The sequence below is a fragment of the Phoca vitulina genome, unplaced genomic scaffold, assembly GCF_004348235.1.
Source record: "Phoca vitulina isolate PV1807 unplaced genomic scaffold, GSC_HSeal_1.0 scaffold87, whole genome shotgun sequence".
Lineage (NCBI taxonomy): Eukaryota > Metazoa > Chordata > Mammalia > Carnivora > Phocidae > Phoca > Phoca vitulina.
Window position 1 is genome coordinate 1,548,005 of NW_022589790.1, and position 26,759 is coordinate 1,574,763.

The window sequence follows — 26,759 nt, forward strand, 5'->3', positions numbered from 1 at the left end:
GCGCGTGTTTCTAACCTGGCTGCCGAGGGCGGGTAGGCAGTGGGGTGGACGCGTTCACGGCCATCTCTGGGCGCAGGTCATCCCGCAGGGAGACGCCCGGATCTCGCTGACGTACAAGTACATGATCCACGAGGACTCGCTCAACGTGGACGGCAACAACGTCCTGGAGGACGACTCTGTGGGCTACGAGTGGGCCCTCAAGAAGTGGACTCCCTGCTCCAAGCCCTGCGGTGGAGGTGAGGGGTCTTCTCATAGCCGGAGGGGGCTTCTGGGCAAAGGGCTTCCTGAGCTCACGGTGCCCTGCTGACTGCCTGGCCTGAGGGAGGTGCCCGGCACGAGAAGACTGGCCCCAGGGGCAGGAGGCCGAGGCAGCGACCCGCCTGGTGGGGGGCAGAGGGTGGGCAGGAAGGGGGTGCTCGGGGCAGTGGGCCAAAGGCAGCCAGAAGGGCGTGTGGGGCGTGGGTGTCACCAGCATGGGGCTGCATCGGTGTGGGAGGGAGGGGCTGCCTGGTGGGAGGTTGGTGTGAGAATGGCTTGGCTGGATTACCATGGCCTCATGAGGCAGGCCCAGGAGGGACTCGGGCTGTGCTGGAGACCCAGAAAGGGGCCCCCCTCTGTGGAGGTCCTTCCCCGTATTCATTCAGAAAGGCCACCCAACCCTCCTGGGGCAGGGCTTCCTGCAGAGGTGTCCCCCCTGCCCTGGACCTCAAAGAGTCCACAGCTGGGTGGGACATACAGACGGACAGGAAGTTTTGGTCACTGCTCCTGGGGGGCTGGACGAGTTAAGAGGCAGGAGCGGGTGTCCAGGACAGACCTCCCTCAGATGCCGTGTGGAGTCTCACACCTAGAGGACAGAGAGGACTTTGCCAAAGTGGAGGAGACCCATCCCGTGGCCCAGGTGGGGGACAGCTCCTTCTGCAGGGCTCCCACCTGGGCGGGTGGCACCCCCAACCCTCCCTTGAGCCATCCTGCTCCCCTGGATTCCAGCAGCGTCCTGCTGACTCTCCCTCCTCTCTATCTCTTGGACCTCTCTGCTGTTCCATCTTCCCAGTCCTGGCACCATCCTGGCTCCCCAGCTGGCCCTTGTGTGTCCACTGTCACCTCCACTGTGCCTTCTTAAAGGTCCCTTCCTGGCATCCCTTGCTGGTGCCATAGTTTTAGCAACTCCCTCTACTCTTGCGATAAAGATGAGATTCTCCTCAGGGCTCTGTGGTCTGGGCAGCTTGCTGACCTCTCCCACTGCATCGGTGCCCCCACCCCTGGCCCACCAGGCCCTGGCCACACTGGCCTTAGCTGCTTTTCCTGGACATGCCGTGCTCCCACCTCAGGGCCTTTGCACAGGCTGTCTCTGGCCTGGACATGCCGTGCTCCCGCCTCAGGGCCTTCGCACAGGCTGTCTCTGGCCTGGACATGCCGTGCTCCTGCCTCAGGGCCTTTGCACAGGCTGTCTCTGGCCTGGACATGGCGTGCTCCCGCCTCAGGGCCTTTGCACAGGCTGTCTCTGGCCTGGACATGCCGTGCTCCCGCCTCAGGGCCTTTGCACAGGCTGTCTCCTCCCTGGGAGCCACACCACTGCCTCCCCACTACACCAGCGTCCCTCCATTCTCTGCCTTCTAAGACATCTCCAGACACCCAGATTAGATCAGGCTGTCCGTCCACATTGTCTTATGTCTCGCCCACTAGCCTGGGGTTTAGAGACCTTGGAGTTGTTGACATACTGGGCTCCGTAATTCTCTCTCTAATTTTTGTGGGGGCTGTCCCGTGCATTGTAGGATGTTGAGCAGCATCCCCGGCCTCTACCTGCTAGATGCAAGCGGCAGCCCCCAACCCCGAGCTGTGACAGCTAAGTGTCCCAGATATTGCCTGATGTCAAAATCACCCCCAGCTGAGAACAGCTGCCTTAGCCTATGGTGGGAGGAGCCTTGTAGGCCATGTTTCTGCCCCAGGAAGCCAGCTGAGGGGCCAGGGAACAAGGTGGCCATTCTCCCCGGCCTCCCACCTCGCTGGGCCTGGGGTGCTGGGTAGACGTGAGGCTGGTCATCTCCAAGGTCCCCCCTCCCACCCCATCAGAAGGCTGGGGAGAAAGGGGCTGAAGCTGCCCATGGAGCCGCTTCTCCATGCCCCCCTGGAGGGGCCACACTGCCCCATGAGCCCCCTCGAGCTCTCGTCTTCAGGCTCCCAGTTCACCAAATATGGTTGCCGCCGGAGGCTGGACCACAAGATGGTGCACCGAGGCTTCTGTGACGCCCTCACGAAGCCCAAAGCCATCCGCCGGGCTTGCAACCCACAGGAGTGCTCCCAGCCAGTGTGAGTGCCCGGGGCCGCCCGGCTCCCCCAGCCCCAGCCTGGGGTCCCAAGAGACAAGGGAAGGCAGACCCCCGGGGCTCCTGGGGAGGCAGGTGTGGGCTCTAGTCCCTGCGCGGCTCCAGGCCTCACGTCCCATGCCACGTGGGGTGGGTTCTCTCTCCCTCAGCACATGTCGTGGAGTCTGAGACCCCACGGGCTGTGCGGTGCGCCCCCGCTTCGCACCTGCTGCACTGAGAGAGTCCTGTGCATCTTAGGGGTGATGACACGTGCTAAAGCCCAGATGGGGAAACTGAGGCTCGGCGGGGACTGGCCTGCTCTGGGTCCTGTGGCAGATGTTCCCCAGGCCGCTCGTTGTGGCAGCGGCAGCCTTGCCCCTCCAGCCCAGGGCTTTGGCAGGGCTGCATTTTGGGGCCCAGGTTCCTTTTGCAGGGCCCTGAACGGGGAGGGGGGTTGGTACGTAGGCCCGTGGGGGCTGAGGGAGTCCACCCGGCTGCCCCGAAGGGTCTGTGACATCAGCAGCCGCCGAGGGGACAGATAGCCAGGGCTCTCCATGCCCCCCACCCCGCCCAGGCCCCCCCGCGCTGGAACTGTCACCTGCAGCCCCTCGGACAGAGCCCTGCCAGGTGCTAGGCTGTCTTCGTGAGGCTAGGGGACGAGAATAGGCTGCCTCTGTCTGCACCCCTGGGCCACAGCCAGGCCAGCCGGCTCTCCAGGGAGGCTGACCTGTTGCTCTGCCCCCACAGGTGGGTCACAGGTGAATGGGAGCCGTGCAGCCAGAGCTGTGGGCGGACGGGCACGCAGGCTCGCTCCGTGCGCTGCATACAGCCCCTGCACAACAACACCACCCGCTCCGTGCACACCAAGCATTGCAACGACGCCCGGCCCGAGGGCCGCCGGGCCTGCAACCGTGAGCTCTGCCCTGGGCGGTGGCGGGCTGGGCCCTGGTCCCAGGTGAGTGGTCCCCCGGCCCCCTGGCCTCGCAGCCTCAGCCCCCAAAGCCAGCTTGGGCGGGACCGACGTGGTCAGAGTGTTCCGCTGGGTCTGGCTGCAGTTCCTGGCCCCGGCCACATCCTGTGGGTCTCCGGGCACGGGGCGTGCCACACGGTCCCTGCTCTGTTGAGAGACCAGTGGAATGGGTCTTCACTCTGCGGGGCCGAGACTGCCATGTGCTGCAGGAGCCTGGAGTCGTGGGAGACCCAGTCGTGGCAGAGGGGTGGTCTGGAAGGCTGGCCAAGTCGGCAGGAGGGAACACGGGCCAGGGAGGGCTTGGACTGGGGCTGGAGAGAATAGTGAGGATGGTCTCAGGAGCTGGAGCGGCAGTCCAGGGCCAGGGCTGAGCTGACATGAGCACTGACATCCAGCTCACGGGCCTGGAGGGTTGGGGTCCCCAAGACCAGCCTTGGGCTCAGTGATTCACCGGACAGACTCACAGGGCTCAGACGTCATCGTACTCACAGTGTATGTCAGCGAAAGCACAGGGTAGAATCAGCAAAGGGGGGGAAGGTGCATGGCCAAGCCCAGAGGAAGCCAGGCACGAGCCTCCAGGTGTCCCCTCCTGGTGGGGTTCCAGGGGCACACTCGGTTCTCTCAGCAGCAGCGTGGGATGGTGTGCACGAGATGCTGCCATCCGGGGGAGCCTGGGTGTCCAGGGACTTCTGTGTGTACCCGACTCTAGTTACTGAAGCTCCAGGCCCCCCCCGCCCCGGGGGGAGGCAGATGCTCACCGTCAAGCACACTGTTGGTACAAGCTAGCTGGACCAGTCTTGGTGTGGTGTGACTCGGGGCCTCAGGCATGCAGGAACACTCTCCCCAGACAGAACATTCCACGAGCTTGGTCCCCAGGAGCTTCCCAAATGCCAGTCCTGAAAGCAGGCCTTCCTTGGGGCTCTGTAGGGTTTGAGCAGCCCGGGACTGCTGAGTCCACCCTTTCCTGCACTTTGTAAGGTGAGGACTTGGGAATTCTCCCGGCGGGGCTGGGCCAAGCCGTGAGCCGAGCCAGGCGTGTGGGTGTGATGGCTTTGGGCCCCATGCGGTGAGGCAGAGGGGGCGCCGGGTGGAGGGGCCAGTGAGGAGGCTGGTGGCATAGGGCCTTGGGTCCAGGGGTCCTCTGCCAAAACCTCCTGGGCTCGGTTAGAACTTTTCCAGCGGCCCCCAGCGCACAGCAGGTTCTCCGGGCCCTGGGTAAGCTTCCTTTGGCCAGAGAAAGGAGCTGCTTGTTGGGAACCTGGAGGTTCAGGCCCTGTACGTTTGCTCTAACTCGTAGTAACTCAGAGAGATAGGCCTGTGCGTCCCCTCTTCAGAGCCTCAGGAGATTGAGGTGGCCGCCCGAGGCTGGGCAAGGCAGCCCCGGCCTCTGGCACGTACTCTACCCTCTGCCCCTCACCACCTTCCCCGTGTTATCGGGTCACGTGCGTGGGGAGCTCTTTCGGGCCCGGCTGACCACGGGAGGCGGGCCCTGACTGGTGACTCTCCACCGGCAGTGCTCGGTGACCTGTGGCAACGGCACCCAGGAGCGGCCCGTGCTCTGCCGAACCGCGGATGACAGCTTCGGGATCTGCCGGGAGGAGAGGCCCGAGACAGCCAGGATCTGCAGGCTGGGCTCCTGTCCCCGTAAGCCCTCTGCGGCCCCCAGTGTACAGCGGGCCCAGGGTGAGGTGGGCTGGTTTGGACTCAGCATCTGTGACCTGGAAGGAGACGCTGAGGGCTGGGACCTTTCCCTAGACGGAAATGGAGGGAACTCAGCCCTGACCGCCTTCCTGGCCCCTCCCCGGTGGTCTGGGAGACAGAAGCAGGTTCACGGTGACTGCATGGCGGGGCTCCGCCAGGTGGGGTGTCCAGGTCCATACAAGCAGGGGGTGTCTGTGCGAGTCGGGGGTACCCATGCAAGGAGGGGGTGCCTAGTGCCCTCTGAGGAGAACAACCAGAGCACCGTCTGCACGCAGACACCTTTTGGTCCCAGAGAAAGCTCACGATGTGGACCCCACTGTGAATCCCATCTCCAAAGGAGGGAGTTCAGGGAGATCAGATGTGCCCACCCAGCTGGGCAGGGGGACAGAGCCAGAATTCACTTGCTACCCACGTTCCTGGGGAGCAGGCAGGGGGTGGTGCTGGGTAGTGAGTAGCTGAGACTCAGGAGGCGTGGGGGGGGTGGGGGAGAGGCCGGAGGTGGGCTTGGCCTGGGCCGCCAGGGCCCCTCTGTTCTGAGGGTTCTCGAGCACCACACCGGGGGGTCGGGGCCCTCCTTCTGGCCCCGAATGCTTGGGGCGGGCGGTGGGTGCCGGCCCAGTGTGGGGCCTCAGCCACCACAGCCCTTCCTCTCCCCTCTAGGAAACATCTCCGATCCTTCCAAGAAGAGCTACGTGGTTCAGTGGCTGTCCCGACCGGACCCCGACTCACCAGTGCAGAAGACCTCGTCAAGTAACCGGCCCGTTTATAACTCTGCCTCTGCCCTCCAGTGCATGCCCTGCGCCCTGTGGAGCTTGCCGTGGGCTCCCCTCCTCTCTTTCTATGGAAAACTTCCCTGACTCTTCCTGAGCGCTCTTTCGGTTCAATCTGATTTCTCCCGGGCCTCTGTGCTCGGCCGTCTCCTTTGGAGCTGCCCCGGCTGCCTGGCCGGGAGGGCCGCCTCGCTGAGGCGTGGCCCTGGGGCACTGGCCTCTTGCGGGGGGCCGGGACCTGGGTGGTGATGGCGTGTAAAGGGGCAAAGATCTGTCTTGGTGCCGGAGGGGCCGGGGGCCAGAGTGCACGTGTGACCACTTGGTGACCACCTCTCGGGGCCACATCCCTCCAAGCTGGAGCTGCAGGTCGGAAGTCAAGGGGGAAACCCGCCGGTCCCCTTTCAGACGCCACCCACCCGTGAGGCGAGGCCAGAGGGGGTCTGGGGCGCAGTGTTGTGCTGCCGCCCCGAGATTCCAGGGGTGCGTGGGGGCTCCCCGGCCGCCCCTCCTGTCGCTGCTGCTGCTGACCCTGTGCTCAGTGTGTCCTCCTGACTCGTGCGACTGTGGCCTGCTTCCTGTGGCCTTTGCGTCCAACTTCCACAGCCCTTGGCCTCCGTGTCCCGTCCCCTCGGGGGGGTTGGGTCACACGGAGGCGGCAGGGGACGTGTCCCTCCAGTGGGACGTGGGGACACACCACCACTGCACTCTCTGTCCATTAGCTGCAATGGCCTTTTGTCATCGTGCGCACGTGACCCCATCCGTAGAGGTGAGAGAGAGAGAGAGAGAGAGAGAGACTGATGTGGATGCGGCCACCTACCAGTGTGGACAACTACAGAATTACCTCAATTTTTATTGCTTTTTTTGCTTAGATAAAACTCTGTAGAAAATGCCTTAAAGTTGAAAGGTAACAGACCTGGCTGCGAACTCCAGCCTCGGAGCGCCGTTGTGCCCCAGTAGGAGATGGGCAGCGCCGGCCCAGGGGGCGCCCCCGGCGTGCAGGCTCCGGGGACAGCAGCCCCCCTCCGAGGCCATGCAGCCAGTCGGCGCTGACTGTTTGCTGAGCCCCCGCCCCCCCGCCCCCGCTAGCCGCTCGGGCTGCCTCCTCCCCGGCTCTGACTACTGTTATGTACATACTCGGTGTGTAACGCGTACTGCTCAGACTGTTAACTTCCGACTTCGACTAGGCCACGCGGGCCACTCTGCCCCGGGAAGGGGCGGTGCGGTCCTGGGCGTCGTGCTCTCTGTCTATATGCACTTTGGTTTATCAGGGATATTTTGTTAGTGTTTTGTATGTATCCAATGACGTAACCTAGGTTCCATTGTCGTCGCTTTTCCGGTTTTTTTATGAGACAACGTTAGTGTGTGCCAAAGTGACCGTGGAAATGACCTTTTCTCCTCACTAGCGATGGAAAGACTTCCTGTCATGCATCCCACAAATAAAGTCAATAAAAGTTCCGTGAAACTGGGTGCTCGGGTGCGGCCCGCGGCTGGCTCCTTCTCTTCTCCTCCGCGGCCGGTGGCGCTGCGGGGACCCTTCTGTCAGATTAGTGCCTGGGTTTCTGCTTCAAATGCCTGCCGCCCCCCCCCACGCCCCCGCCCCCTGCCCAGTGTGGCTATGCAGGCCCCTCCCCCACTGCAGGACGTACCCCCCTCCCCAGGCATTTTTCAGAACGGGACATCCGCGCGGGGAGACACTCCCCCGTGACTTTGACTTTCGATTCCTTCCTGCTATACGAGCCCCTCGCGGGACCGTCTGGGTTCTCCCCTCACGGATGGAGGCTTCAGCGTCAGGGAAAGGGCCCCGGGGGTGGGTTTCTCCCCGTCTCTGGGATCAGTGGGGTGGGAATGTGGGGTCAGGAGCCCAGACGGTGCTGGTCCAGGTCACCGTGCCCTGAGCCACCATCGGGCCGCTGCCCTGGCTGCTGGCACAGCTCTCAGCCTTAGGTGACCTGTTCCGGGAGGGAGAGGTGCCCACCTGGCCCAGGTCGGGGGTCTGGGTCAGGAGAAAGGCATGGCAGCCGTTGCTCTGGCCAGCTGGCCTGTGCATTCACATGAGCGCGTGCTCAGTGGCACCTGCCCGTGTCCCCCGAGCCTCACCTCAGAAGCCACTGGGCCTGGTGTGTTCCCTCGCCTCGCTGACCAGGACCAGACAGCAGGTCAGGGTCCAACAGGGCCCTCCCGCCGGTGGGCTTCTCTCTCCTGCCTTTTCTGTGAAGGGGATCCCGTGCCAGGGAGGAGGGAGATAGTGAGCAAGGATGCCGTGGGGCCACCCAGCGTCACGGAGACAGGCTTCGGGGCACGGGGCCAGGCCCCGGGTGCCTTCCTGCAAGTGTGGGGGCACGGTGGCGTGGCTGGGTTCACCCTGCTCGGAGCTCTGGTCATTGAAAGGAGACACAGGAGACCCAGACAACTTCCCCTGACAGAGCTGCACCCACGCAGTGTCCCTCCCTGGAAGGACCAGAAGGAGCCCCCGCTGAAGAGGCTCCCGACACCCGGGGACAGCCAGAGAGCCCCAGGCCGCGGGCCGACGGGGGTCCTGTGCTTCCTTACCCTGTGGCCCAACCTTTGGATGGTGAAATGCTGCGTGAGGCTCGACTGGGAAAAGAGAACCGGGTTCGCCCCTTCCCAGCCTTTCCCGAAGCGTGGTGGGAGACAGGGAGGCTTTAGGTGGTGCATAAACATGGCCTGAGCTCCCCCCAGCAGTCTCTTCCTAGTTCCCTGTCCCCTTCGTGGCACCTGGAGGGGAGGCCTCACTGGGCAGGGGTGCGGCCATCTCCCTCATGCTCGCTGGTTTCTCTGCGGCTTGGAGCTCTGCGGGCAGGGCTGTCTCCCTGGAGTTTGAGGGATTAAACGTCGACTTAAAATGTGTCTTTGCGTTCCTGGTTAGGGTTGCCTTTATTGACTGCCACCCCTTTCCTGTGAATGCTGGTAGTATAAAGTTTTCTTCTAAAATAAATTTTAAGTTAAAAAAAAAAGTTCATTTAAAGGAGGAAACTAGTGGGCCAAAGAGACCACAGTGGTGTTTGGCTGGAGCCAGCATGGTGGGAAGTGCTCATGAACGGCTTCGGTTGATGAGAATGGGTTTGCTGTCAGTGGTTTGTTGTTTGCTGGAAGGGAGTAGGTCTTGCTAGGTCATTGCTACCGGGAACGGCTGAAGGGCAAGTATTAGGAAAGTGGAATTTTTCTCTGGGTGTAGGGACCCTCCGCCAGCCGCTGCCTCCGGACACGTCGTGGGCCCTTGGTGGGTAGCCCTTCCTCTCGGAAGGCTCTCTGCTCGGCGCTAAAACTTAAAAATACACAACCACTGGCGTCCTTAAGAGTGGTCAGGAATGATGATTTTGAAATTTGTCTAGGCTGATAATAGCATAGCCAGGCTCTTGGCCCGTGGCTTCCTTAATTCTTTCTTCATTCATTCATTCTCACTTTTAAAAAACGTAGATGGTAGATGGACTCTTCCTCCCGACTCGCCCATGTATTCACGGACACGTGTCGGGTGCTTTCTACGTCAGGCTCGGCCCCCGGGCACTGGGACACCACTGGGCACCCAGCCACAGGTCCCCAAGCTTTCTGCAAAGGGCCAGTTAAATCTTCTTTTCAAAACCAGGTGGAGGTGCAGACTCGGCCCACGGGCGCCGTCGGGCGACCCCTGCCCTCTACCAATGGGATGCCTGGTTCCCAGGGTCCCAGCCCGGGGGAGAGAAGTGAGGGAGAGGTTTGCGAGCAGTCTTGGTGTTTGTGTGAAGGAGAAGGCACAGGTGGTGGGCGGTCGCTGCTCTGTAGCAGGGGTGGCCCACTGCCCTCAGCACCACCAGCCCAGGCTCCATCCTTGTCTTGTCGAGGCCGCAGTGGTTTTCACACGGCTCACCTGGAGGCTGCCAGAAAGGGGAGAAGGGCCAGGGAGTGGGGAAGGGAGCAGTGGGGCTCTGAGCACCCCGAGCTTCAAACAAGACCATTCCACCTGGTTTGTAGGTCAGACAACTATCTGACAATTAAGTGTGAACTTGCCAACTGGGATAGAGTGCTGGGAATGGGAGGGCCTCCCAAGAGAGGGTAGGCGATGCTTGCCTGAAGATGTGTTTCAGCTGAGCCTAGAGGAGGAGAGGAGAGCAACTGAAGGAAGACAGTAGAAGTGGGCATGGTATGTGCAAAGGCCCTGGGGCCAGAGGGAGCACAGTATAAAGTAGGGGGTCTAAGGCCAGACGGAGTGAAGCTAGAGAGGTTAAGGGGGGCAGGTCCTCACCCTGCAAACAACGAGGGGCAGTGCAGGGGCTTCAATCAAGACAGTGACATGGTCACATCTTCAGTTGAAAAACAGCATTCTGACTGGAGCAGGATAGTGGACAAGAAAGAGAAATAATTGAGATAGGCAAGCAGAAGGGAGGCTCTTAGCACGGTGCAGACAAGAGGCAAAGCAGTTGACCCCGCAGAGGTGGAGAGAGGGAACACAGACATACCCGAGAGCATCTAGGAGGAGATACTGACAGACTGGGGGTGAATGGATGGGGGGGCGCCTGGGATTTGGCTTGTGCACTGGAGAGCCCCTTCTCCGAGACAGGTGGTCCAGCAGAGGCCCTGGGCTTGCACCGGACGTGCAGAGTCTCAGGCACGTTGGGGCCCACGGGGGTCAGGGGCCTGTCTAGTAGGCAGTTGTGTCTGAGAGGCTGAAGCTCCAGGGGCTTGGGGTGGGTGTCCAACCAAGGGCTCCACCAGCCTGCAGGGGCCGATGACAGGCTGGAGCAGTGGGCAGGCGGCGGGCACCGTCAGAACCTCCTGAGTGGAGGGGACCTGCTGTGTGTAGCTGCGGGAACTTTCTGTGGGCTAGCAGAGCTGCAGGCGAGGATGTGGCCCGCGGCCCCTGTTGGCAGACCGCGTAACTGCCTCAGAGCTGGCTTCCACCCCGGCTGCCCCTTCCTTCCCACCTGAATCCTTCTGCCCTTTAGGAGAAGAGGAGGTCACGGAGGGAGAGGGAGGGGATGCTCGCTGGGACAGCAGAGGGTAGCTGAGCAGAGACACAGTAGGTGGGGGGGGGTCCACTGAGACCGGGGATGGGGACTTTGCAAGGGATCTGGTGTCCCCTGCTGTGCTGTCACATGACTTACTCTTTCCTGTCGAGGGAGTTCTTGTAAGTCCTCTCAATTTTTGTGTTGTGTGTGGGGTGAGGTGGTGGAGGGCAGGGAAGAGGGGTGGGACCTCGGCAAGAAGACAGGGGAGTAAGGACAAGAACGAGACAGAGTTGTGTGTGTGGGACTGTAGTTGACCTTGACCCACACAGGTCTAAACACCGGCCCACTCCCACGGGGGACTCTGTCGATAGATACGGCACAGTACTCCCTTACGATTTTCTTAATAGCATTTTCTCTTCTCTAGCTTACTTTTTGTAAGAATACAGTGTATAATATGCTCACCATACAGAATCTGCGGTAACCGACTGTTCACGGGATTGGTAAGGCTTCCCGGCAAAGTAGACTATTAGACTATTAGTAGTTAAGTCTGGGGGAGTCAAAAGTTGGATGTGGATTTTCAACGGCGCGGGGGCTTGGCGCCCCTCACACCCATGGAGTTCAGCTGCAGACAGCTGGAGCTGGGCCCGGAGGAGGGCAGCTGTGCGGGCAGAGACACCGGCCTCTCCGGGCGCCATGCAGGCTAGACTGCGGGCGGCCAGCTTCTTGGACGGGAAGGACAGGGGAGGAGCGTGAGCCTCTGTGAAGGCACCAGGTTAGGGAGCAGTCTCTGGGGGGCTGGGCAGGAGCTCAGTGTGGTGGGCTGTGCAGTAAGTCGGGGCAAGGGAAAGCAAGCCCAGGGAAGTTCGGGTAAGGATGGGAACGTACCGTGGGGGCACGCGGTGACGCCACCACCAAGGCTCTGGCATGTGTTCTATCAGGTTGTAGAAATCGGTTTCTTCAGGTTCAATTTTGTCATCATTACTGCTTATAGGTTATTATAGGGCCAAACTCCATCACAGGATTTCATGGGGGTTACCACTGGGACATCAAATAGGAATCGGATGAAGTCCCATTCTTTAAGACGAGTTGGAATCACTCCCTAAGAACAGACACGCCTCATGTCTGTCTCAGACTTTGAAAGATACAGAAAACCCTGGGGGCCTGCCTGGAGGCAGGGAGCATTGCTCACAGCTTGTGTGGCAGCTCCGTGCTCCGGTGCTGCTCTGACGTCAGAACCACACAGACTTTCCCACGTGAGCTCGTTTTGCCGCTCTGCCATCTCTGGGCTCTTCCACACGCCTCCTCCTGCTTCCTGTGGGGGAACCAGGTCCCCCTTACCCTGTCCTTTGGTTATTTGTCCCACTTTTCTCTTTCAGAGGGCCGCTGCCAGGGCGACAAGTCAATGTTCTGTAGGATGGAAGTCTTGTCTCGCTATTGCTCCATCCCAGGCTACCAGAAGCTGTGCTGCAAGTCTTGTAACCTGCACGACAACCTCACCGAGGTGGACGACGGGGCCGAGCCGCCACCCGGGAAGCTCAACGACATTGAAGAGCTCATGCCCACCCTCCCGGTGCCCACCCTCATCATGGAGGTGCAGCCTGTGCCAGGCACGCCCCCGCGGGCGCCCCTCAATGCCTCCAGCACCAACAGCACGGAGGACCACCCAGACACCAACGCTGTCGACGTGCCTTACAAAATCAGCGGCCTGGACGAGGAGGTCCAGCCGCCCAACCTGATCCCACGACGACCGAGCCCGTACGAAAAGACCAGAAACCAGAGAATCCAAGAGCTCATTGATGAGATGAGGAAGAAAGAGATGCTCGGGAAGTTCTAATAAAATGGAAAGATAGCATCCATAGCATTTTTTTTCCCCTTGCTTATAGATATATTCCATGGGATGGCAAATCGTGGAGATGAAGGAAAAAATTCTGATTCCAAAAGGGTTTTGAGAAAACAGAGAGGGAGAGTGACATAAACATCTATGCATATGGCTGTGAGCATGTGGCAGCCAGCTTCACACGTGTGTTTGTGCCCCAGCTCCAGAATGTTCTAAGTCTCATGCTGGGGCCGGGTGGAGGGTGGAGAGGAATATAGAGGTTCTACGAGCGCCGTCGGGGGGGGGGGGGGGGGGGGGGCAGGAGGCTAACTCAGAGAGAGGAGACACGTGTCCCCGAGTTCCTGAGCAGTGATTGGGCATCTTCCTTTCCTTGGCCGTGACCACCCTTCTGGAGCTGCGGGACATTTCCTACCTGTCTCCAGACTGAGGCACAAGCCCCATGGGGACTCCTAGGAGAAACAGTGATTTATTTGCTAATCGACCCATCACTAAGATGCGCACGATGGAGGCCGTGAACTTGAATGCCAATGACTCCAAGGGCCAGGCAGGTGGTGAGGATGAGCGTGGCCGCCTGCTGGGGACCGCGACCGACCTGAGAGGCGCACCGTGCTAGAGCTGCTTGCGGGCTCTGGCCGTTGCTGCCTCTGGGGGGGCTGGCCCCTGCTGCCAGATAATGTGCTTTCAGTAGCAGTCTAGCTTTGCCTGCGAAAATCCTCAATCCTTAAACTTCAACTCAGAATGTTGGGGGGGTCTGGAAGGTCTGTTAGGGTCTAGAACCCCCAGGCTGCAGCCTCTGGTCTCCAGGCCTGGCCGGATGCAACCTCTCGGAGGAAGGACTTCAGAAAAGCCACCTGGCCCATTCGGTGCTCATGTCCGGTGTTCGACTCAGCCCAGACTGAGCTGTGAAGCTGTCCGCTCCTTCCCGGGAAGGTACTGGGACTTGATAGATCTAAACAGTGGGCCACATTTCCTCCAGGAGGAGACAGAGGGGTGCACTCCAGGCTCTCCCAGGCCTCTCTTGTCTCCGTGACAAGGCCCATGACTCTCCCAGTGGGGTGGGAGGGGGTGCTGCCACCACGGTGGCCGTTCTTGGGGTTCTGAGATGGGGCTCAGCAAGCTCAGGTTGCCTCCTGAAGACCAGCTTTGCTTGTGGGGGTGGCCTTGCCCTGTCTAGCCCTGTGGAGCCCCCTTCCGTGCCTTGGAAGTCCCAGCAGGGACCTGTGAGCTCTGGCCTCCAATGGGAAGCACAAGGTGGGAGGTGGGGAGAACCTGCTTTATCTTTGGCCATTCCCAAACTTCTACAACTTCTGTTTTCGGCAGAATGGTGCTTTATGAGCAAGATGTGAATGAGAGAGAAAAACAGGAAGGGAGTGGGCATGGACGGGAGGACGGCGGCTAATTTTTACCCCTCCCTGCATGGATATTTTGTGAACATGTAGCCTCAACTTCCCCAAGTTACAAGACCCAGGGGCACTTTAGCTGCTTAGCTGGGCCTGGCCTCACACATAATTCTTAAGCTTTCTGTGTCTAGGAAAGTTCTAGAGCCTTTGTATTCTCACCAGTCATAGATTTTAGAGAGCTCTTTCCGGTTTAATTCCCCATTCTGTGGATGGGAACACTGAGGTTCAGGATAATACCATGATGGCTACTTTATACTGAGTTGGAGGTGCTAAGTAGGTTTGTCTGATCCGTGCATGCGTGTGGGTGTGTGTCTGTGTGTGATCTAAGGGACAAAGTGAGGGTGTAGGAATCAGAGAAAACGCTATCTGGGATGATGCTTAACCTTCCCACTGGGTGATAACTAGCTGCCTGTCACCCCCGCCTGGCCTGGCGGCCTCCCTCCCCTCTGCCATCGCATCCCCCACATACTCATGCATGTCCTGGTGTCTCAAGGGAGCTTGCTCGCTCTTAAGAAGCAAACTGGAGGAAACATTTTTTGGCTATCTCTCATAGTATCACTTCTTTTAACAGATGTGGTCTACAGCACTTTTGCAATTCTGTCTCTCTCTGATCAGGAAATGGATGCCTCACCTTTCCCTACTGGTTGAACCCATGGTGCTATTCGCGGGCTGAAGGACTGGGCAGTTCTTGCTTGGGTCTATCCTGGAATGAAAGGGAGCTCAGGGTGACTGACCCTACCCAGAGAGTATTACTCAGTTTACCCAGCCTGGGGGCCTCAGGATGGAAACACTCCATCCTCAGATCCCAGCGAAGCAGGGCTGCTTGTCTTGGGGGCTGGAAGGCTTCAGGGAGAGGCCCCAGGTGGGACATACCCAGGGTTACCGGTCTTCTTCTGGAAGGAGAGAGATGCCGTCTGGGAACTGTAGGCCAGCATGGCCACCGTCCCATAGGTCATACTCAGTGCCTGGGGCCATATACCCACAGAGTTCTCTAGAACCCGATGGTCCTCGGAGGTCTGTCTGTCTAAGGAACACAGGGTTTACCAGACTCTGAGGGACTGCTAATCCCCACTGAGCTCGGGACCGGTGGGAGAGCCAACTGAGCAACAGTCCTGAGCTTCCAGAGCCGGCGTCCGTGTCTGGAGGCCCCCGCAGCTGAAGGCCGAGGAGGTTTTCTAGCTGAGGTTCTGGAGCACCATGTCGAGACTCAGAGCTCTCTGTTTGCGGCTTCAGAAAATTGTGTTTGTGGGGAGACTCCTGCTGGGGTTGGGGACCTGGCTCTCTGATCTCCTTTTGGAAAACCCATGGAATTTCCCGTATAACCCTTCTGTTTGTATTTTAAGGTTGTTTGTTTGTTTGGCGTCTATAAATGGTGCTCAGCAGCATTCCTTCGAGATGAAGCCTGAGGGCTCTGTACCCTCAAATGCCAGGCAGCCGCCACAGGAATCATCATGGTGCTGAACTCAAATCACATCATTTTATCTTACTGATCACAGCCATCGACACATTTGTTTTCTGTATAGAAACTTTGGCTTCTTGATTTTATAACTTATTAAAGTCAAAATGTCTGTGTTTTTGCACATCATGCCTGTGTTTGTGTTACCTTGAGCATGCCGCCCCCGTCCTCAGCCTGAACTGGGCTGGGGGAAGGATGTGCTGCCCTCGCGAGGCCACGGGGTGGGCGCAGGCTGCACCAGGGGCACCGAGCCACGGCTGCTAAGTCGGGACCCTGTGAAAGGCCAGGGGCACCCAGAAGGACGGGTCCCTCTCCCAGATCCCCTATCCAGGAGGCACCACTTAGCCCGTAGCTTCCAAGTTAACCTTTAGTTCCAGGAGAAGATGAAGAATCTCCTGACTCCAACTCCTCCCTGATTATGACTCCTTCTCTCCTATAATTAGGGTTCCGAGAAAACTCACTAGATGCTGAATTAAATCTGAATTTCAGAGAAACAACAAATAACGTTTTAGTATAAAATTGGGACACGCTTGGGGTGCCTACGTGGCTCAGTCATTGAGCATCCGACTCTTGATTTCAGCTGAGGTCACGATCTCAAGGTCGGGGGATCGAGCCCTGTGTGGGGCTCCATGCTGGGCGAGGAGCCTGCTTGAGTTTCTCTCTCTCTGCCTCTCACTACCACTCACTCTCACTCTCTCTCTTAAAAAAAAAATTGGGGACACACTTATACTAAAAAATTATTTGGTGTTTCTTTGTAGTTCAAATTTAACTGAGAGTCCTAAGTTTTTATTTGCTAAATGTGGTAACCTCCCACCCCCTAATCAGTATTCCACCTTTAAAGACAAGCCCATTCTCTCTGGCCCTCTTTGATATTCGCAGGTGCTGGGGGAGGGAGGGAAGGATGTTGAAAGAAGAGATTTCTCCTAATGCCCGCAGCCACGGAGGAGGCAGGCAGACCATGTGTGCACAGTGCTGGGGAGAGGGGGCAATCCTACAAATTCGTCCTCAGGTTGGAGGTGGCTTTGGAATGCATAGGATTTCTCATCCTGTTCTTCATTGTAACTTGTGTTGACTCCATTGTTATGGGCAGTTAGTCCTTTATAACAGGGGAGAGGAACGTGGGATGGGTGTGAGTGTGTGTATCAGGAGTGGGGGCAAAGTGGAGTTGGGTGAACAGAACTGACTGAACCTAGGTATTTGCAAAGGTATAGAAGGATAGGCAGGCAAGGAAGGGCCCATCTGTGCTTTCTGAAGGATGCTGATTAATGGTTAGGAGGGGCAAATGCTCACATTACAGAGGTATTGGCCCCCACTCCTTCCTCTGCACCCCACGTCAGCTCCTGACTCCCAGGCACTGAGCAGCCATGCACGGTCATAGTCGATGGCTTATGCCCTACTGTGCATCCTTAGCCCAGGGGAACACAACACACCCCCACGGAGAGGCCACGTGGCCAGTATCCTCTGCACTTCATGCCACACTGCTTCTTCACTGCCTTGAAGTTAGATGCTCCCATGATTTTATATCCAAATATTCATATGCCCACGCCACGTCATACAGACATCCTAGAGGGTCTTTTCTTAACACTCTCCACTCTGGTACACAGAAGCTTTCACATCCCCTCATGGCAAGTGGAGACAACAAACAGGGACCAGGAAGTGTTTGCCTTTCAGAATGAGATGTCCACCCTGTTCTCTGTGAGGGCTCCCCCAAGGGACTAGCCTGAACCACACATAGAAGATACACAAAGACACTGCCTCAGTGCATCGGGGTGACCACTGCCTTGGTTCAAATAAGGCTCTTCTGGTTTCCTTAAGTGAGCACTTAGATCACTGACTTTCAACCTTTTTTTTTTTTTTTAATTCTATGCATTTTGTGACTATATATTTTCCTCTAAGCACAGCATTAGCTAGACCCAGCAAGTTTTGATATTTCAAACATTTATTATCATTCCATTCCAAATATTTTCTAACGTCCATTGTGACTCCTTTGACCTAATAGTTGCTTCAAAACATGTTGCTTAATTTCCAAACATTAGGGGATACTCTAGTTATGGATTGTTACAGATTTCCAGCTATTTTATTGTGGTCAGAAAACATTTTCTGGAAGACTTCAACCCTCTGAAATTTGTTGAAGCTGGCTTTATGGCCTAGGATGTGGTTTTTCTAAACATTGCACCTGTACTTGAGAAGAATTTGTAACTGGAAGTTGTTGGATACAGTATTCTATAAATGTCCATTGTGTCAAAGTTTTTATTCAAATATTTTATATTTTGATTTTTTTTGTCTTTTTGTTCTAATTATGTAATAGAAAGTTGTTTTAATACCTCTCACCAATTGTGGATTTTTCTATTTCTCCTTGCAGCTTTATTGATTTTTACCCTTCTTAAAAAGAAGAAGAAGAAGCCATTTTACTATTTTGAGGCCACATTAATGGAGCATACAAAATTTTAATTGTATTTCTTCTTGGTAACATTTTCCCTCGTCTTTAGGAATTAACAGATGTTATTTCCAGCATTCATTTCTGTCTTGAAACTCCCCCCCCCCCCAATGTTAGTATAGCTATGTCAGCTTTTAGTTAGCGGTTGCACAATGTAACTTCTTCCTTTCTTTCACTCTCTGCAATGCATCCCCACGCACACGGTAACAACTTGTCCAAGGCCTTAGTGACTGCAGAGACTGAGGACTGCATCTGGGGAGTCGTCTGTCACAGAGCAAGGATTCAAATAAGCAGCCAGAAGCAGGCTCAGGAGCAAACACTGACAAACCCCGTCACCAGCCCAGAGGAGAGATGCAGCCTTGGAACCAGAATGGTGACTGGGTGACAGGTGAATGTGCTGTGCTCCACACCATCTTGGGGTGGTTCGGTCCTGGAGAAATGCCGAGACATGAGCAGGTCTGACTACTGGGTTTAGAAGGAACAGAGCTCCACCTCCGTGGGCATCACAGAGGACACGCAGACCCCAGAGAAACACCACCTTGCTCCTAAGAGCTCAAGGTCCTCCAGTAACCTGGAAGCAGTGATTGAATTGAGATCCTTCTTGTTCTCTCATATAGGCCTTTATGGCTATACATTTGCCCTCATGTGCTACTTTAGCTGCACTCCATAAATTAGCTGATATGTTGTATTTCCATTTGCATTCAGTTCAGATATTTTCTAATTTTACCTATAAGTTCTTCTTTGGCCCATGGGTTATTTAAAAGTGTTTTTTTTTTAATTTTCCGAATATTTGGGTACTTACCAATTTTTTCTTTCTGTTGTGGATTCTTCTAACTGAATTTTAATGTGGCCAGAAACCCCATACTTTGCATTATTTCAATCCTTTTAAATGTATTGAGACATTTTTATGGCCTTGTATGTGGTCACACGCATTGGACAATGGTGCCTGTTCTGCTGTGGCTGAGTGGGGTGTTGTGCAGATGTCAATCATGTTGAAGTGGTTGATAATGCTGTGTAAGTCTTCTAGTGGCTATGGTTCACCTCTCTGAACTCTGATCCACTCCCCACTGGCGGCTGAGGCTTTCTAAATAGCCTCTTAGCTATTTGGTACATTCAAGAGTTTTGTTTCTCTTGCTCAATCTGTTATTTTCAGTAGGATGTTTGGCTTGAATTATCCAATCTGACAACTCTGGGATGCCATTTATCAGTGTTTAATTCAGAGTTGTCTATTTCTATCTGTTGGAATGGACTAGGTATCATTTCTAGTAATGTGGCAACCTTTTAACAAAGGTTTGAGCTCAGCAGTAGAAGAGACTAGAACTCAAAGCCTTTAAATTCCTGACAAAGTGCCCAAATATAACAGTTCCTTCCCTGTTTCTAAAACAATTTAAACTACAATGTTTATAATATAAAGGGCTATAATTCTATGTAGATAGTTAGCTTTTGATTTTTAGGCAAAAAACATTACTGGATAGAGAAGGATCATGATATAAATATAAAGCCATAACAGTTCAATTAATCAGGTTAGTATATCAGAAGTTGTCATAATCTCAAGGAGAAATTGGCAAAGGCTCCACCCTAGAGAGGTGTGTACATATGTATCTGAGTATGGTTGGTTACTTCTGCTTTGCTGAAAACACAAAATAAAAAGTGAAGCCACATAACTGGGGTAAGATACTTGCAAACCACTTATGTGATAAGACATTTATAGACTATACAAAAACTCTTGAGTGTTGGGCACCTCGTGGTGCAGGTGGTTGGGTGCCTGACTCTTGGTTTCAGCTCATGTCATGATCTCAGGGTCTTGAGATCGACCCCCCACATTTGGAGTCCGCTTAGGATTCTCTCTCCTTCTTCCTATGGCCCTCCTGCTTGTGCTCGCTCTCTCTCTAAAAATAAATAAATAAATCTATTTAAAAAAAACTCTTGACCTTCAGCTTTAAACAAAGAAACCCCCAAATGGGCAAAGATTTGAATGGACACTTCACTAAAAAAGATGAATGGATGACGGCAAATAAGTATATGAAAGATGATCAAAATCATTAAAGAAAGGCTTTTTAAAACCACCATGAGACAACATTACCAACCTGTTAGTATGATTAAAATAAAAAAAAAAAAAAAACAAGAAAAACAAACAAACCACCCCTGACAATACCCAGTTGCTGGTGAGGGTGTGGCGGAATGGGAGCTCGCATACGCTGGTGCCTGGTAAATCAAAATGGAAACATCACAGTTAGACAAACAGTTTGGTAGCCTCCTCTAAAGTTAACCATTCACTTTCCACATGACCTAGCAATTCTGTTCATAGGGATTTAACCAATAAATTTTTTTAAAAAATACACACACACACACACACACACACACATAAATGGAACAGAAGATCTAAGACCAAGAAGATCTAAGACAAAAGATATAATATATGCATAATGGGAATATCAGAAGAGGAAGGAAAAAATGGAGAAGAAATGTTTGAAGCAATAATGCCTTCTCAATTTTCTCTTCAATATTCTCAATTTTCCAAAATCAAATGACAGACACCAAATCACAGATCAAGGAAGTTCAGAGAACAACAATAGAATCAATACCCCAAAATCTAACACCTAGGCAAATCTTACTTGATCTGATAGGTAATAGCGTGTCCTAAGTAAGAAGAGCAGCAGGGTGTTGAGAGTTTATAGCATATGGATATAAGTGAATTAATGGGCAGCAAAGTCATAAGGGATGGGAGAGCAAGAAGGAGAATACTCTGTTTTAAGGTCCCTGCACTGTGTGCAAAGCAGCAGAGCATTATCTGCAAGTGGACATACATTAGTCGTATATGGATATTGCGAACTCTAGGGCAACCACTAAAATGGTTTTAAACAGAAGTATAACTGATATGCTAAGAGAGGAGAGAAAGTGGAATCATATAAAATGCTCAGTTAAAATCAGAGAAGGCAGAAAAAGAAAGGGAAAATAAAATAAGAAATAAAGAATTGTGCAATGAATAGCAGATCGTTACAAACATGGTAGATATTAACCCAGTTATACCGATAATCACTTTCAATGGCGCCCCAAACAATGCACTTCTAAATAACGCATGCATCAAAGAAAAAGTCTAAAGAAAAAATGAAAGTATTTTTAACTAAGGGAAAGTAAAAATACAACTTATCAAAATCTGTGGGATGCAGTAAAAGAAGTGATTACAGGGAAAATTATAGCATATATTAGAAAAGAAGAAAGAGCTAAATCAACAATCTAAAGTTTTACCTAAGGAAACCAGAGAAAGAGAGTAATATAAGCTTAGATTGCAGAAGAAAAATAATAAAAACTGGAACAGAAATCAGTAAAATTAAAAGCACGAAATCAAAGAAAATTAACAAAACCAAAAGCTGGCTCTTTGAAAAGATCAATAAAATTGATAAACTTGTAGCCAAACTAAGCAAGAAAAAAAAAGAGAGGAGATCCAACATTCCTGCTTGCAAGGAAATAATGGAGGGAATATCTGAAGATAAAAACTGGAGTATCTCAACACAGCGTAATTTCTTCACAAAAACTAAAATAGGCTGCGGAGCCAAAGTAAGTTTCTGAGTGGATCATTTTTTAGCTAAGCAAGGAAATCTGTTTACTGATGGTAAGTTAATTAAATTTAATTTAATTAAATGGTCACAGCAGCCAGAGAAATACGTCCAAAGACTTGCTTAAGCCTTCCAGTGGAACAGTCATTCAAAGGGTTGAGGACATTGTGAGCAATATCAGTAGTCAATTAAAGAATAAGGTCGATGATTTTAAGTGATTTCCTTTGGTTTTTGATGAGTCAGCAGATGTTAATGATTCTGCCTGGTTGGTGTTTATTTGATGAGTCAACGCTGAGTTTAAAAATGATGGAAGAATTAGCCTCTGTAAATAGTCTGTGTGAATAACTACAAGCAAGAATATTCTTAAAGACATTGAAAAAAACACTCATTGAGGATAACCCAAAGTGGAGTCACTAAGTGCTCCAATGGACTTGAACCTGTGAGGTATATAAAACATGTGAAGCACAGAAAGAGGCTTAGTCGAACAAATTTACAAAGCCTGTGAAAAACGTAAGGTGTCTTACACCTGCGCTTATTCACGCAGGAAACACTGGAGTCTGTCCTGATGTATCGAGCAAGTAGTGTCAATAGTGACCTTCATTTGCCCTTGTGGACTTAACTATCGTCAGTTCCATGAACTTTCTCTTTTGGAGATAGAAGCTGATTATCCTGACTTGCTCTGCTCTGCAGCAGCTCAATGACTTAGCAGTAGTAAAAGTTTTATTGCCATTTTTAAAAGTCAGGGCTGAGAATGGAATTTTCCTGAGTGAGAACTGTGTTTAAGTACTGTTAATAAACATGGGGTGGCTTTGGAAATTAGCTTTTGCTGCAAACTTAATAAATATTTCTTAATAAATTCAGCTGAAAATTCAATTTTGACATGCTGTGCTGTCAGAATTTAAAACGGAAAGTGCCATCTCCATTCCCATAAATATTTCCTGCAGACACAGAGTCTGAGCACAAACTTCAGTTCTAGCAGGATTTTTTGGATCTCAGTGCAAGTGCAATGGAAATTTCCATGTTCCAAAATCCATTTAACAGTACAATGAAGGAGCATCCCCTTGACCTCTCATTGGAAATTATTAATCTGAAATGTAATGATACACTAATGGGAAAATATCAAAAGAACAATATAATGAAATTCTTTTTTTTTTTTTTGAGAGAGAGAGTTGGGGGGGGGGGCAGAAGGAGAGGGAGAGAGAGAATCTTAAGCCCAGACTCCACGCCCAGTGCAGAGCCCTATGTGGGGCTCGATCTCATGACCCTGAGATCATGAACTGAGCCAAAATCAGGAGTTGGATGCTAAACCAACTGAGCCACCCAGGCGCCCCAGAATAATCTGATGAAATTCTATAAATGACTTGCAAGCGGTGAGTATGCTCAATTCTGCTCATATGCTCACAAACTAGTATCAGAATTTAACAATGCCTATCCGTGTGAAAGCACATTTTCAAAGATGAAATATTCAAAATGTCATTACAGATCAGCAGATCTGTCTTATTATTAACAGATAAGCATTGGCAGATTTTTTGTGACTTTGTTGAGATAGAATTCACACACCGTGCACTTCACCCATTTAAAGTGTCCAACCTGATGCTTTTTCATATTTACAGAGTTGCACAACCATTAGCACAATCCATTTTAGAACATCTTCATCACCCAAGAAGAAACTCCATAGCCAGAAGTCCCACTTCCCCCAACCCTCCAAGCCCAATTCTGAACATTACATATAAACAGAACTACATGACCTGTGGTCCTTTGTGCCCAGCTTCCTTACTTAGCACAATGCTTTCAAGATCTGTCCATGTAGTGGTATTTCTCAGTGTTTCATTTCTTTCATTACCAGATTATATTCCATTGTCTGGCACTACTACATGTATTTAGCCATTTGTCAGTCGATGACCATTGGTTTGTTTCCACTTTTTGACTATTGTGCATAATGCTATAAACATTTTGTGTACAAGTTATTATATAGATGTGTGTTTTTATTTCTCCTGGGTATATACTTGGGAATGGCATTGCTGAGTCATAGAGGAACTCTATACTTAACCTTTTTAGGAAATGCCAGATTATTTTCCAAAGAGGCTGGGCTATTTTGTACTCCCACTAGTAGTGCATGAGGGTTCCAATTTTCCTACATCCTTGTCAACATTTTTAATCTCTTTTTTATTCTAGCCATCCTAATGGGTGCAAAGTGGTATCTCCTTATGGTTTTGATTTACATTTCTTTGATGGTTAATGAGGATGAGTATCTTTTCATGTGTTTCTTTTGCCATCTGTGTATCTTCTTGGGAGAAATGTCTGTTCAGATACTTTGCCCACTTTTTTTTGGTTTGTCTTTTTATTATTGAGTTGTTAGTAGTTCTTTATGTGTTCTAGATAGTACATTATCAGATATATGATTTGCAAGATTTCTCTCCCATTCTGTGGATTGTCTTTTTACTTTCTGGATGGTGGCCTTTGGTCCACAAAAGTTTTTAATTTTGGGCGCCTGGATGGCTCAGTTGGTTAAGCGACTGCCTTCGGCTCGGGTCATGATCCTGGAGTCCCGGGATCGAGTCCCACGTCGGGCTCCCTGCTCGGCGGGGAGTCTGCTTCTCCCTCTGACCCTCCTCCCTCTCATGCTCTCTGTCTCTCATTGTCTCTCTTGCAAATAAATAAAATCTTAAAAAAAAAAAAAAAAAAAAAAGTTTTTAATTTTGATGATGTCCAATTTATACATTTTTTTCTTTTCTTGTTTGTTATTTTGGTGTCGTATCTATGAAATCATTGCCTATCCAAGGTCACAAAGACTTATGCCTAAATTTTCTTCTAAGAATTTTATCATTTTAGTTCTTGCCTTATGTCTTTAATCAACTTTGAGTTTATTTTTGTATATGGTGGGGTAGGGGTCCAACTTTATTCTTTTGCATCTAGGTGTCCCAGCATCATTTGTTGAAAGATGATTTGTTCCCATTGGATTATGTTGGTGAGGTCCATTTTAAGGATAGGGAACACTAACTTTAAGCAAAATAGTTATCCCCCTACCCCCAGAAAAGATTTCTAGTCTCAGTAGTAGGCCTGTACTACAAAAAAAAAAAAAAAAAAAAAAAAGAATTACTCAATTGTTATATTTTGATTTTCATCATTGAAAATGTATGGAAATTTCTTTTTTCCTATACAAGTACCTACATAACATCCTTGATCTTGCCTCTTGGTCCACAAAGCCTAAAATGTTTACTATCTACCCCTCCAAATTTGCAGACTATAGAGACATTCTATAGGACTCAAATTAATGCATAACTTTTAAGTCATTATTGAAATAAATGTCTCATGACCATTTCAGAAACAACCCATTTCAATACAACCCACCATAAATTCTTGCGACGATGTAAGTGCAGCTCCTTATAGCGTAGCTCTCACAGCTACTATTTCGGAGCCTCAGCTGCAGAGCCATCCATGTTCCAGAGCAAGAGGAGGGTATTTCACAGGGGTAGAGCTCAGGATGAAGACACAGCTGCCCTGCTTGGGACAGCCTGTCACCCTGTACTTTCTGCTGTGCTGGGATCCCAGACCCAGGACGGGTACAGGGGAGGCTGCCTTTCTTTTCCTCCGCGAGCGGATTCTTCCCTGGGTTTTATCATGCTTGCTTTCACCTCTCCACCGGTTGTAACTTGGGCAGCTTGCCTCTGTCCTGTAGGGGCAATGTGGTGCTGACCCTAAGAAACCAACTGCCTTTCCAGAAGGAGCAGCTTTTTCTAAGATGAACATGGTTTCTCCTGCGCTTCTAAGGTAGTTCAACTTTTATACCAGTCTCGGTTTTCAGGATCTATTTCCAGTTTTAGCTCCTTCAACACCAGGGACTTTTGTTGAATGCTATATTTGACAAAGAAAGCCTTTAAAATTTCTGTCCATTCGGTGTGGGAAATGTGATTCTGTGGTTGAAGAAGGAAAGAACTAAGGAATTGGGTGGAGCAACAGAGAGAAGTACAAAGCTACCAAAGCAAACAGGGTCACAAGAAAAACGTGTGAAGCACTCTGATCGATTCACAAGCTATTCTCCCAACAAGACAGAACAGAAGCAGCCACCAGCAGCCCCTTTTGGTGAACATCACACAAATCTTCTCATCTTTGACACCAGGCCTTCCTAGCTGCTAATTATAGGGTTGGGGGAAAGGGTTGTTTTTGCCCTGCATTCATTCCGAGAAGGTTTATTCTTGCTTATTCTGCCACAGCCCTCTGTATCCTTCCTAAAAGAGGGAAGAGCAAGAACGGGGGTACAGAACTGCAGAACTGGTCCACCAGAGGACCCCGGATACGGATCGTTACAAGTGAGACACCTTCTGGCCTTAAGTAACTAACTGCTAGGGACCCAACGTGGGAACTTCTTGGTAGAATAATGACACTCACTCACTAGAAACATAGACAGTTGAGGCAGTTTTCATTGGTTTAGGGTATTTCAGTGGTATGAAAGAGAATGTGCTGTCAGCTCATCTGGGTGTAATAAGAGTTGAAGTCGATTATTTTGAGTCCTTTGACTTTACTCTGCTTTTTCAAAATTGCGTTGGTGACTCTACTTCTTTTGCCTTTCCACATAAATTTTACAATAAGCTTGACTGTGTCTACAGAAATTCCTACTGAAATTTTTACTGGAATTGTGTTAAATCTATAGATTAAACTGATGAGAATTGACAACTATATGACGTCTTCCCATCTGTAAACATGGCGCGTCTCTCCATTTATTTAGGCCTTATTGGACGTTACTCAACATTTCATAGTTTTCAACATAGGGATGCCACATGTTTGCCAAATTGTCTCTTTTTTCCTTCTGGAGTTATTGCAAATGGAGTAGCTTGTTGAAATTTATTTTCTAATTGTTCATCACTACTACATAGATACAGAAATTAATTTTTGTATGTTAACCTAGTTTCTTGTGACCTTGTTAAACTCCTAGTTTAATTCTTAGTGTTCTAAGAGCATCTTTGTTGATTCCCTGGGATTTTCTAAGTGGACAACTGCATCATCTGAACAAAGACATTTTATTTCTTCCTTTCTAAACCAAATGCCTTTCATTCCTTTTTCTTGCCTGATTGTGCTGGCAAGGATTTCCAGTACAAAGTTGAATAGGAGTGTCTGAGTGGACACATGGACTTGTTGCTGATCTTAGTATCATTCAGTTTATTACCATTAAGCATGATGTTAGTTGTGGGGTTTTGGTAGATGCCCTTTACTAGGTTGATTTCTCCTTTATTTCTAGTTTTCTGAGTTTTTATCATAAATGGATATTTAATTTTGTTATCCACCCCCAATCAGTTGATATGATTGTGTATTTTTTTCTCTTTCTTGTTCAGTTTGGATAATTCATGTGATTCTACAAGTTCACTCTTTTCTCTGTCATCTCTACTC

General features: G+C 51.5%; 1 protein-coding gene across 1 annotated transcript in view; it reads left to right on the forward strand.

Annotated features, from left to right (window-relative positions):
- ADAMTS2 (ADAM metallopeptidase with thrombospondin type 1 motif 2) overlaps window positions 1–12,764 on the forward strand; it is a 214,447-nt gene extending 201,683 nt beyond the window's left edge. The window contains exons 17-22 of the mRNA XM_032395767.1: window positions 77–236; window positions 2,175–2,307; window positions 3,051–3,258; window positions 4,788–4,917; window positions 5,635–5,724; window positions 12,064–12,764. Of these exons, the coding sequence (XP_032251658.1) occupies window positions 77–236; window positions 2,175–2,307; window positions 3,051–3,258; window positions 4,788–4,917; window positions 5,635–5,724; window positions 12,064–12,521 (1,179 nt within the window). The 3' untranslated portion in view covers window positions 12,522–12,764. The remainder of the gene's footprint in view (window positions 1–76; window positions 237–2,174; window positions 2,308–3,050; window positions 3,259–4,787; window positions 4,918–5,634; window positions 5,725–12,063) is intronic.
- Window positions 12,765–26,759: the final 13,995 nt, after the last annotated feature.